This window comes from Spermophilus citellus, assembly GCF_964194105.1.
Source record: "Spermophilus citellus genome assembly, chromosome: 10".
Taxonomy (NCBI): Eukaryota; Metazoa; Chordata; class Mammalia; order Rodentia; family Sciuridae; genus Spermophilus; species Spermophilus citellus.
The window spans coordinates 134,062,206-134,075,756 of record NC_138197.1 but is presented as its reverse complement, the minus strand read 5'-3'; the positions used below and the strand labels follow the sequence as shown (position 1 = coordinate 134,075,756).

Here is a 13,551-nt window from a genome sequence, read left to right as displayed (position 1 = left end):
AGCCCAGGGTGCCACAGAGCCACAGATCTCTGAAGACCCCCGGCCCCCAGGGGAGTCAGGTGCTGTAGGCTCCAGGACTCCAGGCACTCGGAGCCACGAAGGAGCATCTCTGGTCCCAGTCCCTGAGTGCTTGTCCTCCTGGCCTGCCCGTGCTGGCTTCCCAGGACCCTGCCAGACAGCCTGCTCATGGTTCTGTGTCACGGGCAGCACCTTCAGGAGGTGCTGGACACTGGGAGGCTAAGGCAACCCGGAACCTGTGTCCTGGGCAGGAGTCACACTGTGCAGATGCCCGGGAAGCGCACGGTGGGAAATGGCTAGGTGGTGAACCCCTGCTGTGTGTATTTTCCACAATTTTTACAAAAGACACATTCATTGACCACAAGAGATAAGTGGTAAGCCATCTGGAGGTGATGCGGGTTAGTCTGAGACGAACCACAGTGGAGACATCTGCGTGGCATGGGCCGGGGGTCCCTTCACTCCTACCTCACAGAAGGCTTCACACTGAGGGGCAGGTAGGGTCCCGGGAAGGAAGGCCCTGCCCGTGTGACTGGAGCTCTTGTTGGCCCAAGTCCCTGGCGCCTGGAGTCCCACCCGGCCAGCTGAGTGGCCTCTGGCAGGTCCCTCAGCCTCTCGACACTAGTTTTCCCGTCTGTTGGGATGAGGACAGTGCTGGCCGTGCCTCGTGGGCTGGATCTAGGCCTGGTGTGGAATAGGGCACGTGGCAGGTTTGTGAGCATCCCTCGCACACAACGGACCCCAGGAAAGCCATGGTCCTTCACGTGCTGTTCCAACTCCTCCAGCTTCTTGTGAAGAGGGAGTGACGTTTGAGCGGAGGAGTGAATCTGTGACAGTGTAAAGTAAAACAAAGCACAGGAGGCCAGGGAGCGCCCACCGCCCGACCGCGTGTCCTCGGGCACTGTGTCCCCCAGAAGGCCTCTGCGGCTCTGGATTCGGGTGGGCAGGCCGAGCGTCTCCTGATGACAGGTGTCATGTGAGGTTTGGTAGATTATTTTCCCCCTTTTTTTAATGTAGCAAAATATCCATCTTGTGACCATTTAAGGCTGCAGTCCGAGGCGCGGTGTGTGCCCGTGGCTGTGTGGCCGTCTCCACTGCCCTCCACAGTTGGTCCTCATTCCAGATTAATCACTGGGTTTTGTTCCACCTGTGCCACCCGAGAGCCAGGTCATAGCCACATGGTTCCTGCCAGTCTCTGCTAATTTGGTGACGCATCACCTTGTTGGCCTCTGTCACGCAAAACTCAGTGAGAGCCGACCTCACCATCTCCTGCTTTAACCAACCCACCCGCAGCACGGGGAGGTCCTGCCCCTGAAGATCATCACCTACGCCGCCGTGTCCTTGTCCCTGGCAGCCCTGCTGGTGGCCTTCATCCTGCTCACCCTGGTCCGGACACTGCGCTCCAACCTGCACAGCATCCACAAGAATCTCATCGGGGCCATCTTCTGCTCCCAGCTGGTCTTTGTGGTCGGGATCAACCAGACTGAGAACCCGGTGAGAACCCGAGCCACGTGGGCCATCGCGTCCTGGAGGCAAGCCTCCCAGCCTCCCGGGGAGAGGCCCACACCAGGAGGAGAGGCTGGGGCGCTCCTGCTCTTTCAGTGCGGCTGGGAGTCCTGGGGGCAGTTGGGACTGTCGGGTTGAGCCAGGTGGACTCATCGCTTTGCCCCTGGGTGGGACCGTCCCCAGAAGGGTGCCCCAAGGAGCCCCATCAGAAGGGCCTAGGACTCTGTGCACATTTATTCTGACCCTGTGGCCGGTCACACTAGCGGCCTCATAGGAAATGACAGTCATTTGCCAAGTCCCAGAGTCCCATGCTCTGCAGGCAGAGCACTCTCACAGCCTCAAGACTCAGGGTGCGGCTACTGGTGAGAACCTGTGACCGGGCACAGCAGCGCACGCTGAGATTCAGCCCTTGCTCAGAGGCTGAGGCAGGAGGATTGCGATTCTGGCCAGTCTCGGCAACTTAGTGAGACCCTCAGCAACTTAGCGAGACCCTGTCTCAAAATAAAGACTTGGGATAAGGTTCAGTGGTGGAGCACCCTGGGTGCAGTCCCCTGCACCAAAGGAGGAAAAAGAGTGTCCAGGACACACAGTGTGTCCAGTCCCTCCGGTGAAAGCCACAGGCTTCCCCAAAGCCAGCAAGACACCTACAGCAGGACTGGGGGGAGGGAGGTCCGGGGATACAGAGGACCAAAGCAGAAGGAACTTTCCAGAAGAGCAAATGGGGGAGGAGAGGAGGCGGAGACGCTTCTCGAGCCGGTGAGATCCACACACAGGTGTTGTGGGGCTCCTGGGGGCTCCGTGGGCCTGGGCCTGTGTGGACTCAGGAGTCAGGGAAGTTCATGGTGTCGCGGCAGCTTGTGGGGGGGCACCTGGCCACATGAGCAAAGCCAGTGAGTTTTTGCTGGATGCAGGGATGATACCAGGCCACCTTCTCCAAGACCCTGATTCCCTCTTTAAGCCTCTGAGCCCCTGACTTGGGGAGGGCCAGTTCCCTGGGGATGACCACGGAGACGTGAGCTGCTGAAGCAGGTGGGGGCCAGCACCTGCCTGCACCTCGCTCGGGTTTTTACCCTTGAGGAAAACTGGTCTTTTCGGGGTGAACCGGACTCCCTTGAATTGTGGCCTGAACGATAATGCCAGCGCAGGGTGCTGGGCCACCGAGGCGCAATGCACAGCCAGCCTGAGGGCACCGACCCTGGAGGGACTTGCCCAAGGGAGGCCACTGAGAGGCAGGGGAGTGGGGTCCGAGCTCACCTTTCCAGCAGGAAGTAGCTCTTTGTGAAGACCTGGGAGGAGCACACTCACCCCAAGGGGCAGAGTAGCCCGTCCCCCACCCTCCCGCTGTCCTCCTGGAGCTGGGCCCCCACAGCTGGGAGTCCCCAGGGAGATGCTCCTATACTCCGGGAGCCACAAGGGGGAGAGCTGGAGGGACATCCGCAGGCAGCCATCTGGAGTTGCAGGGGGAGGGGTGCTGAGACGGAAGCATCTGGGCTGGCCAGAGGTGGGCCAGGGCTTTCCCACTTCGCCCGTGGCCACGTCCGAGGCCAGCAAGGCCTCTTTGCAGCCAGGTCTGATGGCCTCTGACAAAGGTAAGCAGTTGACTCAGAGTGACTTAGAATTGTCTCGTTGGATTCAGAGACGCCCATGGGACTCTTGGGAGATGTGTAGATGGGGACCGTGAAGGAGGACGTGCCTGTGAGTGCCAGCCAGAGTAGCCTGCGGGTCTGTGTGTGGCCAGGTCTGCGTGCCTGAGCGTAGACAGCAGCAGCAGTGAAGAACGGGTCACTATCTAGTGACAAAAAGGCCACTTCGCCAGGAGGGCAGAGACCCTCTAGATTTTTATGTGCCTGGCAAAATGAGTCAAAAATCCACCTACAGGAAGCCAGACTTGATGCTTTGGATCCGAGGGAAGTTGATGAGACTCCCGCGGTTCTGCCTCCCACAAGAACTTAGAGGAAAATCCAGCTGCCCCAGCGTTTCCTGTCCCTGGACACAAGTCCTGCACAGGCAGCTTATGCTCTACACCGCCAACACGGTCGCAGCATGACCTGCCACCCACTCTTGGTGTCGGGTGAAGAGCTGCATCTGTTCAGGGCGGGGCTGAGGGGGACCACCAGTTGCCACCAATGAAGAGGGGTTCAGGATAAGCTGGGGACCGGGTCATCCTGAGGTCTGCATCCATCCAAGAGTGCACACAGCCTGCTCTGGGGAGCCCTTGGGCAGCCTGAGGGTGGGAGGTTGACCAGCCCAGACGGCCAGGGGAATTGAATCTGGAGCAGAGGCCGGTGAGTAGGCACACAGAGAGGAGCCGGAGGGGACAGGAACAGGACTCAGTGACTCTAAACTCTCCAGAGGATGCCCCTTGCCGGGCAGCGTCCTTCTGCGTCTAAGCGGGGGAGGGCTTGGGTGGGAAGCCACATGGGTCACTTTGGAGCCCTTCCAGTGTGCTTTAGTGGAGGGAAAGGGGCGGCCACGCATGCCACCAGACACCAGGTGTGAAATGCTGAGGGCGGCTCCTTCCTGGCTCCTCTGCCCCCTGGAAGGAGACCTTTCTGGTGGCAGCAGCACAGATGCGGAGGAAGGGGGGGCGGGGCCCGGGCTTGGCCTCGGGCGACTTTTATGGGTTTTCTGTAAAGTCACAGTCCCTTCTCTGGGCAAGGCCTTTGTCTCCCAGGCCCTGGCTGGCTGGAGTGATTCACTGGACATGCGGCTGTCTTTGTTCTGCTCCCAGGGAAAGTGGAGCCAGCGGTGCCTATACGCTCCCCCCAAAGCCCGGAGGCGGCCCATGTCTGTTAGCCCCCATGTGGACACTGTTTTCTTCTCCCTGCACTTGCCCCTTGGCCAGACACAGCACTACCCAACTAGGACATAGCCTCTCATCCTGTTCTTATTTCAGCAGAAAATATAAGGACCTTGTTTGTTGGTTCTAGGGGTTGAACCCTGGGTGACTACCACTGAGCCACACCCCCAGGGCTTTTTACTTTTTGAGACAGGGCCTCAAATAAGTGGCTGAGACTGGCTTGAACTTGCCTCCTCAGCAGCTGGGACTCCTGGGGTGTGCTGTGTACGCATGACCTTGTTCTTTTTGGACGTGAGGTCACTGCATAGATTCTGCCATGGAAGCTCGTGTAGGGTCAGCAGAGGTGGGTACGGCCAAGATCCCAGTCTGGGACCCTCATCCTGAGCAGGCTCAGCTCCACAGTGCTTTTTAAATTCTAGATACCAATATTTAAAATTTGGGGACCATCACATAAAATACGTATTTCTAGCTTCTCTTTAAATTAAATCTGAGTGCTCTGCAGCCCTCATCCCTGAGCCATGGCCAGTGGACCCTGGCAGTGGTCCACGCCCAGGAGGGTCCCTTGAGCGGGGCCCAGATGCCTCCCTCTGCCCCAATTCCATCTCGGGCCTGAGGCCCTGGGGTTGTTGGCATGCCTGGTGAGTCTCAGCAGAGCCACAGAGACAGCTCCATTTCCCTTTGCAGACGCAACAGAGCCCCACATTCGCAGAGTGTCCTTTTGGTCCCCCCACGCCTATTGGGCCTTGGCTTCTGTGGGTGCCCTGAGCCGGGTACCTCTCCTGGCAATCCCTGTGCCCCGCAGGGCTGTCCCTGAATCGGACACCTCTGCAGCATGCCCGCTGGGGTGCCCATTGAGCCCGTGCCCTCTCTGCACAGTTCCTCTGCACAGTGGTCGCCATCCTCCTGCACTACGTGTACATGAGCACCTTCGCCTGGACGCTGGTGGAGAGCCTGCACGTCTACCGCATGCTGACCGAGGTGCGCAACATAGACGCGGGGCCCATGAGGTTCTACTACGTGGTGGGCTGGGGCATCCCGGCCATCGTCACAGGTGAGCATGCCCAGAGCAGCCCTGCCAGGGCGGCCTGCATGGGAGTGCAGTTTCTAACCCACCGCAGCCAGCGGCCCAGGAGCCAGCTGCCCCACGAGCAGGCAGGAAGGGCCTCTGTCTCTGCTAGCCCCCCGAGCAGTCTGCACACCTAGGGGAGGCTGCCTGGCACCAACAGGAAATTCCATGCCTGCCACTGGGTGCGTGGGGACGAGTGGGGGATGGGGGGATGGGTCAGTAGGTGGTGGGTGGGCAGCTAGATGGAAGGTGCGTCGGTGGTGAGTGGGTGGACGGAGGGGGAGGATGGTCAGTGGCGAGCAGCTGGATGAGGGGATGCTCAGGGAGCAGCGTGGAGCAGCATGGAGCAGCGGCACCTCCTTGCGGTCAGGAAGTGGGTGTTTGCCTGGTGCACGGCCCTCCCCTGTTCACAGTGGGAAGTGCTGACCCCAGGTGGCAGGACCCCAGGGCTCTGTGCAGGTGTCTGCACCTGAGGCGCCTTCCGGCCGCTGCTCCCACAGGACCGCCGGGGCCTGCAGCTCCTGATGTGACTCCCCCGGCTCTGTCCAGGGTGCCCCCTGGGACGAGGCCCCTTCATCCAGAGCTGTGGAGGCCGGGCAGGGTGAGCCCAGAGGCCACCTAACTCGACAGAGTGGGCTTTCATCCTAAGAGCGCTGAGCTGCAAAACGGGATCTGGCGAGTGATCTTTCCAGAGCCTGCTGTCTTGGAAGCCACCTCCCCCACAGCTCTGTCGGGTTGAGCCTGTGAGAGCTCCCGCCCCAGGACCTGGTCCAGATGCCAAGCGCACGTTCTCACTGACTTCAAAACACGTTCTGACGCTCGTGTCTCCTCGGAAAGACCCTAGACTCCCCAGGGGCCTCAGGCAGACGAGGATGTCCCAGGATGTCCAGGTCTGCGCTGTGGCAGACGTCCCTGAGGGGCGGGCCTGGTCCCTTTCCTTGCCCTTGGCAGAGAGCTCCTTCCAGGCCAGACGCGGGCAAGGGAGGAGGCAAATGGGAGTCCTCGCTCAGAGCGGAGGTGACGAGTGGCAGCCCGAGGTCCTGCCCTGGGCACACCCTGTGCTGACGGGGCCCAGAGCCGGGTGGGGTGTTCCTAGGACCTGCTCTGCCTGGAGCCAGGCAGGGGGCATCCTGGAGCAAGTGCCACTTGTACTGGAGGGTGGGGAATGTGAGGGCGGGGGTGGGGGGGTGGGGGGGGCCCCAGCAGGGAGTGTGGCTGGCAGGCCCCACACTTGCCTGGCAGGCCACCAAAGCACCAGGTCTGTCTCCTGAGCGCAGTGGGAGGTCCCAGGGCGGGGGCCGAGCAGCAGGGGACATGGGTCTTTAAGATCTGTGTGTGGAGAGCACGGGGAGGGTGTGGACCAAGCCAGCTGGAGTTGAGGGTGACGCAGGCACCCTGTTCCTCTGTCCCATCTGAGGTCTGTGTTGATGGGCTCCCAGACTCGTCTTGACGGGCCACATGGACAGGCTGTCCTTGCCCAGCTTGTCACCAGTGGTTAGAAAGACACTACGTAGGTGATGTGGGAATGCCGTGTGTATAGCAGTTGCCAGTGAGGGGTTGTGTGCCTATGCAGTGTGGCGTGTGTGTGTGTGCCGTGTTGAGTGTGGCGTGTGCGTGTGCCATGTTGTGTGTGGCATGTGTGCGTGCACCTGTGTGTGGTGTGTTGTGTGTGGCATGTGTGACATGTTGTGTGTGACGTGTGTGTGGCATGTTGTGTGTGGCATTGTGACATGTGTGTGGCATGTGTGTGGTGTGTTGTGTGTGGCATGTTGTGTGTGGCATGTGTGCACCTGTGTGTGTTGTGTTGTGTGTATGGCGTGTTGTCTGAAATGTGTGTGGCGTGTGTGACATGTTGTGTGTGACGTGTGTGGCATGTTGTGTGTGGCATTGTGACATGTGTGTGGCATGTGTGTGGCATGTTGTGTGTGGCATGTGTGCACCTGTGTGTTGTGTTGTGTGTATGGCGTGTTGTGTCTGAAATGTGTGTGTGGCGTGTTGTGTGACGTGTTGTGTGTGGCCTGCTGTGTGTGTGTGGTGCTGTGTGTGTGCACTTGTGTGTGGTGTGATATGTGGCCTGTCTGTGATCTGCTCGCCCACCCACTCACTGCACATGGTGACCCTGCTGCACCAGGCCTTCCCCAGGCACTGCCAGCCTTTGGGGCTCTCTGGAAGCTGCCCACCTGTCTTGGGCCCGTTGGCCTTGGCCACCTGTGGTGTCTGGACAAGGCTTGCTCAGAGGGCCTGGGCAGGCTCCCTGCTGCAGCCAGGGTCTCCGTGCTCCTTGCCCCTCCTCCCAGGAGGCCAGTGCAGGGACCCTTGAGTGGCCCTTCTCTGGAAACCCTCGGAGTCCCCGGCCACAGCTCCAGGGTGTAGGCAGTTATCTGGATGTGTGGCCCTCACTCTCCTCTGCCCTCCTGCTGTGTCCAGGACTGGCCGTTGGCCTGGACCCCCAGGGCTACGGAAACCCTGACTTCTGCTGGCTCTCCCTCCACGACAGTCTGATCTGGAGCTTTGCGGGGCCCATCGGAGCTGTTATCATTGTGAGTGACAGGGCCTTGCCGAAGACACCTTCCTTAGGATGCTGGGCCCAGGGGCACCCTGGCTGGAGGGGGTGTTGGGACTGGCCAGCTGGGCAGGAAGGGCCGGTCTCTAGTGTCACTGCATCCTCTGGGCTGCTCTGGGCCCAGTCCTCAGCCCACTGGTTTCAGGTTACCTTTCATGTACACCAGGAGGCCACTGTGTCCAGCCAGCAGGAGAGTCCCCACTCAGGCTGGCAGAAGCCTGGCCCCAGGGTAGCCTCCTCAGGCTGGGGCTGAGGCCTCTAAGGCAGCCACAGCTTCCCAAGATGTGGTGGAGAGCTCCAGGAGCAGCGGCTGTGGGCGTCTCTAGGTGGAGACGAAGAGCCGCCCCGACTTGTTTCCCTTATTTCTTCCCAGATCAATACCGTCGTCTTTGCCCTGTCCGCAAAGGTTTCCTGCCAAAGAAAGCACCATTATTATGAGAGGAAAGGGGTCGTGTAAGTGGGGCTGACCCTGACCAGTGGGCTGGGACCTGATGCTGAGCTGGCCCTTCCCAGCCTCGGTCAGCTGGGCCCTGAGGCCCCTGAAGGTCCAGTTTATGTGCTGGACAGAGCCCTGTGAGAGTGCATCACCCAGCGGCCAGGCCCTCCTGCCACTGGCTGCCTGGCCTGGGAGTCGTGGCCAAGTGTGCTCCTGGGGTGGGTCCGCAGCCCTGGCGGTAGATCGGCCGAGTGGGGGAGGGTCAGCAGTGTCCAGGCCTGGGACAGCAGGGCTGTGGAGACGGGAGGAGAGAGCGTTGAAGCACCAGGTCAAGGCAGGGTGGAGGGGACCTGGAACTCACGTCAGGCCTCGAGTGAAGGAAATGCCTGGGGCGGGTGCAGCCTAGGAGCTGGGGACAGTATGGGGGATCCCCCAGGGGCTTAGGGTCGAGGGTGGGGGAGCAGGAGGAGTGGTGGGAGAAGGCGGCAGTGTGTCCGGGAGCTGCAGGGGTCAAGACGGGTGATGGGGTGTCTGTGGGAGGCCAGGGTCCTGCTGACCTGTTTGATAAGAGAGGAGGCCAACTGGGGGTGGGGTAAAGGGGTGGTGCCCAGGAGGGGCCTTGGGCAGCAGGAGCCATGCCAGCTCCCACCCTGGAGAAGGAAAGTCTGATAGGCCAGGTGGTGGAAGCTATGGCCTCCACCTGAGCCCGCCCTTCCTCCCTCGTCCCCCTATCCATCCCTGGCACCACTTCATGTGGACACACTAAACCCCCGCCATGACAGCTCACTGTTGACTGTCATCCATTTGTGCCAGTGGGAGGCCACGACAGGTGGGAGCATGCCTCCCTTGTCCCTGGCTCCTGAAGATGCTTGGGGAGGGCTAGGGAGGAAGGGAGGCAGACAGAGGGGGTATGGCTGGCGGATGGACAGAAGGATGAGTGGACTCCCGCCGCCTGCCCCCAGCTCGCTGCTCAGGACGGCCTTCCTCCTGCTGCTGCTCATCAGCGCCACCTGGCTGCTGGGTCTGCTGGCTGTGAATGGCGACTCGCTGGGCTTTCACTACCTCTTTGCGGCCTTCAGTGGCCTGCAGGTAGGTGTCCACAGAGCCCCAGGGGCTCTGCCTGAGCCAACCTGGGGCACCCCAGTGCTGCACCAGAGGAGGCCACGGCCTCCAGCCTGCCTGTCCCCAGCCTTCCTGGTCCCCGCCCACAGTCATGCTGGCCAGGACAGGGTCACTCCTCCCACCGTCATCACTGCCAAGCTGGCCCAAATCCCACTGTGAACCCGGGAGGAGTGACTATTTGTGGCTTACACCGAGGGCTGCCTAGAAAGTGTATTTATGACACAATGTCGGGGACCCCAGGAGACTATGGCCTGGGGCGGGCCCCTCGTTGTCCCAACATGCCTGCTGCCCTGTGCAGGCCAGCTGTTTCTGGGGCTTCCCCTGCCTAAGAAAGCAGGGGCCCTGGGCCGGGCACCTCTGGGCCACATGGCAGGGTGCTTTGTGCTCTCCTCCCCACGCTCTGGGGGCACCTACTCCTGCGGGGCAGCAGAGTACACCAGGACACCTGAGCCTCCTCCCTCCAGGGCCCCCTTGTGCTCCTGCTCCACTGCCTGCTCAACAGGGAGGTCCGGAAGCACCTGAGGGCAGTGCTTGCTGGGAAGAAGCCGCACCTGGATGACTCAGCCACCACAAGGGCCACTCTGCTGACGGTGGGGGTCACCGGGCACCCCGTGGGGCTGGGAGTTGGGCAGCACTCATTGTGGGCCTGGGAGCTATAAGGACCAAATACCAAATGGGGCTCAGTGGCTTTGGTGTCCCAGAGCCATCCCTGGACACGTGGCCATGGCTCCTAATGACTCTTGGGAGAAGGAAAATAGCTAGGTGGGGTCTCTTTCATGGCTTCCGGAAGACGGGGGCCAGGGCAGGTGAGGCCCCTGGCCCAGAAGCAGTGGCTGTGGGCAGGGGTGTGTCCTGGGGCCAGGCAGTGCTCTCCCCTTAGCTGCCACGAGGCTCCCTGCGATGTTGCCCTCCTGAGGCCAGGCAGGGGCACAGCCAAGGTGCTGGCGAGGGAGCCTCTAGGGGACAGTGTCCTCCACAGTGGTCTCTGACAGCCCGCCCTCCCTCCCCAGCGCTCCCTCAACTGCAACAACACCTATAGCGAGGGGCCCGACATGCTCCGCACAGCCCTGGGCGAGTCCACCGCTTCGCTGGACAGCACCAGCAGGTCAGGCTGCTGCCCATTGTCATCTTGGGGTGCAGTAGGGCCAGCTCTGTGGCCTGGCCTGCAGGGAAGGTCCCAGCCACGTGCCCTGATGTGGAGACTCTTCATTTGTCTGTGTTGTTACCACTGATCAAAATGTAGCTGGGGCGGTTTGGGGGAATCTTCCAGAACCCCAAGTGGCCATGGTGTGCAGGCAGAAAGTGCTCGGTCACATCAGGGCCTGTCATCTATTCCGCTGAGCAAATGCTGAGCCTGCGCTTCTCTCTAGGGACGAAGGGGTCCAGAAGCTCAACGTGTCCTCCGGGCCTGCACGTGGTGGCCATGGGGAACCGGATTCCTCCTTCAACCCCAGGAGCTCTAAGAAACCTCATGGTATGGCTTCCCCTGATGGCTACAGGGGCCCAGGTCGCTCTCATGTGTCCACATCCCCACAGCCAGTGGAGGACATGCCTTGGAGGAAGCACAGGTGGCTTGCTTACCTGAGCCTCGATGCCTGACCACCCCACAGGCCCCGACTCGGACTCGGACAGTGAGCTATCGCTGGACGAGCAGAGCAGCTCCTATGCCTCCTCACGCTCGTCAGACAGCGAGGACGATGGCGGGGAGGCCGAGGACACATGGGCCCCGGCGCAGGGCCCTGTCCACAGCACCCCCAAAGGTGAGTGGTGAGGACGTGGCCGGCCAGGCAGGCCTCGGTGGCTGTGTGCCCAGCAGAGCTGCAGCTGTGCACAGCACGTGGCAACCCGCCCTCAGAGGCCCCACCCTCTGGCCGGCCACACCCTGCAGTCCTAGGGCTCTGCAGATGGTCAGCGCGGCCAGGTGGGGCCTCCAGAGTAGCCACTGCGTGGCTAGGTGTCGGGGCGGTGGGGAGCGCGGCCAGGGCCCTCACATCAGGACTTTCCTTTGGGCCTGTTCCCCTCTTCGGGAGGCAGCCCTGCCAGGCCTGTGGGTGGAGGGTCAGGGCCACCCTGGGGGCTTGCCAGGCTTGGGATGCCCAGTGCTGTGTCACCCATCTCAGCGGATGCCCTGGCCAACCACGTCCCAGCTGGCTGGCCTGATGCGAGCCCCATGGGCAGCGACAGTGAGGAGGCGGGCACTGAGCCCCACCTGAAGGTGGAGACCAAGGTCAGCGTGGAGCTGCACCGGCAGGAGCAGGGCGACCGCTGCAGCACCCAGCCTCCAGACCGGCCACCCATGCCCAGCAGCCAGCCCCCAGAGCAGAGGAAAGGTGCCCAGGAGGGAGGCCTACCACGGGACTTGTCCCTTGCCAGCTGGTGGGGACAGGGCAGGGGCCTTATGTAGCAAGGTGGTGGGATCTTGTGGGGCATGGGCGGGGCGTAGGCAGATCAGAGAGGACTCTGAACTAGAGGAGGCACAGGTGTGACCCTATCGGGCCTCCCTCCTCCCAGGCATCTTGAAAAACAAAGTCGCCTACCCACCACCACTGCCGGGACCCCCACTGAAGTGCCGGCTGCGGGAAAAGCTGGCCGACTGTGAGCAGAGCCCCGCGTCCTCGCGCACATCCTCCCTGGGCTCTGGCGATGGGGTCCGTGCCCCCGACTGTGTAATCACCATCAAGACCCCTGGGAGGGAGCCAGGCCGCGAGCATCTGAATGGGGTGGCCATGAACGTGCATGTGGGGAGTGCCCAGGCTGAAGGCTCCGACTCTGAGTGAGTAGTATTGGCCTCCAGGGCTGGGGTCAGGGTGGGGACCGCCAGCTCTCCCCTCGTCCAGGACCCATGCAGGCCCCAGGTGTCTATTCCTGAACTAGGGAAGTTCTGCCCCCACTGACTTTGGATCCCACCCAGCTGCCACCCTCACTGACCCACCACCCGCCTGATGGCTTCTTCCACACGCAGAGGCAGTAATGAAACTTCAATTTGAACCATCAGGAAACCATGAGGCAAGCCTGTCGCCCCATACAGGCCACCACCATCCTGAGCCCTTGGACCTTGGAGCCCGAAGGGCTGCTGCCTCCAGAATGAAGTGGGCCCTGGGTATGAGGGTCCCTGCAGAAGCAGCTCCACATCGGACGGTCCAAACACGAAGCCCTTGGCTCTCCCATGGACTCAGGGCCTGTCAGACCCAGTGACAAGTGCCAAAGCCACTGGCATGTTTCAAGGGAGATGTTGACCCTGGGCCAACACAGCTGGGTCCTCAGCCTGCACAGAGTCAAAATCATGCTTCTGGCCTGTGGGCTCAGCAGGGTTTGCAGGAGCTGAGCAGACTGAGGGCCACATGGGCATGGCTTGCAGTGTCAGCAGCCTCGGGCAAAGGCACCCGTCTCCAAGCAGATTGCTTTGCTCTGTTGAAAAGGTGGAAATACTGTTGTATATTTGACCTGAACTTGAAGACAAAAAAAACCTGTGTATAATTTGCATTTGGGCTGGTTGTTACTGGGAGGTCTGTGGAAGGATCTCTTACCGTTTTCATACGAGGAGGACTTCACAGTTGGACTTGAATCTGAAGCTGCTGCCGCAGCTGGCATCCCCACATCACAGGTGACGTGTTCCTGCGGGGGCTACAGTCTTCCAAGTTCCTGCACCTGCTTTCAGCCAGTGAGCAAGGAGGCCTGGGACTACTGCTGGCCTCCAGAACCCACAGCACGTGCTGCCTCAGTTCCTCACCCGACCCGTGCGGCCCCACAGAGCCATCTGGGATCCGCCACTCAGGGGGCCTGCTGTGGTCAGTGTGGACTGGCTGCCGCACTGATCTCACACCCCCATGCCTGGCCCCCTCCAGGCCCAGGGGGCCCGGAGCCTGGTACTACAGGCAGGGAATTCCTTTGTTCCAGACTCTTGTTCCGGGTGTGATCTCGAAGCATTCACACAACCCAATTCAAAGGAGCTGCAGGGTCTCCAGGACATCACGTCCTCCTGCCAACTTCCTGGCTCCTTTAGATTCTGGGCAGGCTGGGGTGCCATCCCCAGTGTCTGGCCA

General features: G+C 61.3%; 1 protein-coding gene across 3 annotated transcripts in view; it reads left to right on the top strand.

Moving 5' to 3' along the window:
• Positions 1-12,801, top strand: part of CELSR1 (cadherin EGF LAG seven-pass G-type receptor 1) — a 116,060-nt gene extending 103,259 nt beyond the window's left edge. Inside the window, exons 24-35 of one of the 3 annotated variants that reach the window (XM_081311426.1) lie at positions 1,309-1,509; positions 5,198-5,372; positions 7,815-7,927; positions 8,324-8,403; positions 9,349-9,475; positions 9,973-10,098; positions 10,519-10,613; positions 10,879-10,982; positions 11,119-11,268; positions 11,656-11,838; positions 12,020-12,281; positions 12,471-12,801. In XM_081311426.1, coding sequence (XP_081167552.1) covers positions 1,309-1,509; positions 5,198-5,372; positions 7,815-7,927; positions 8,324-8,403; positions 9,349-9,475; positions 9,973-10,098; positions 10,519-10,613; positions 10,879-10,982; positions 11,119-11,268; positions 11,656-11,838; positions 12,020-12,281; positions 12,471-12,495 — 1,641 coding nt within the window. In that variant the 3' untranslated portion in view covers positions 12,496-12,801. Of the gene's footprint in view, positions 1-1,308; positions 1,510-5,197; positions 5,373-7,814; positions 7,928-8,323; positions 8,404-9,348; positions 9,476-9,972; positions 10,099-10,518; positions 10,614-10,878; positions 10,983-11,118; positions 11,269-11,628; positions 11,839-12,019; positions 12,282-12,470 lie in introns of all 3 variants that reach the window. The other 2 variants (XM_081311425.1, XM_081311424.1) reach the window with 2 other exon arrangements.
• Positions 12,802-13,551: the final 750 nt, after the last annotated feature.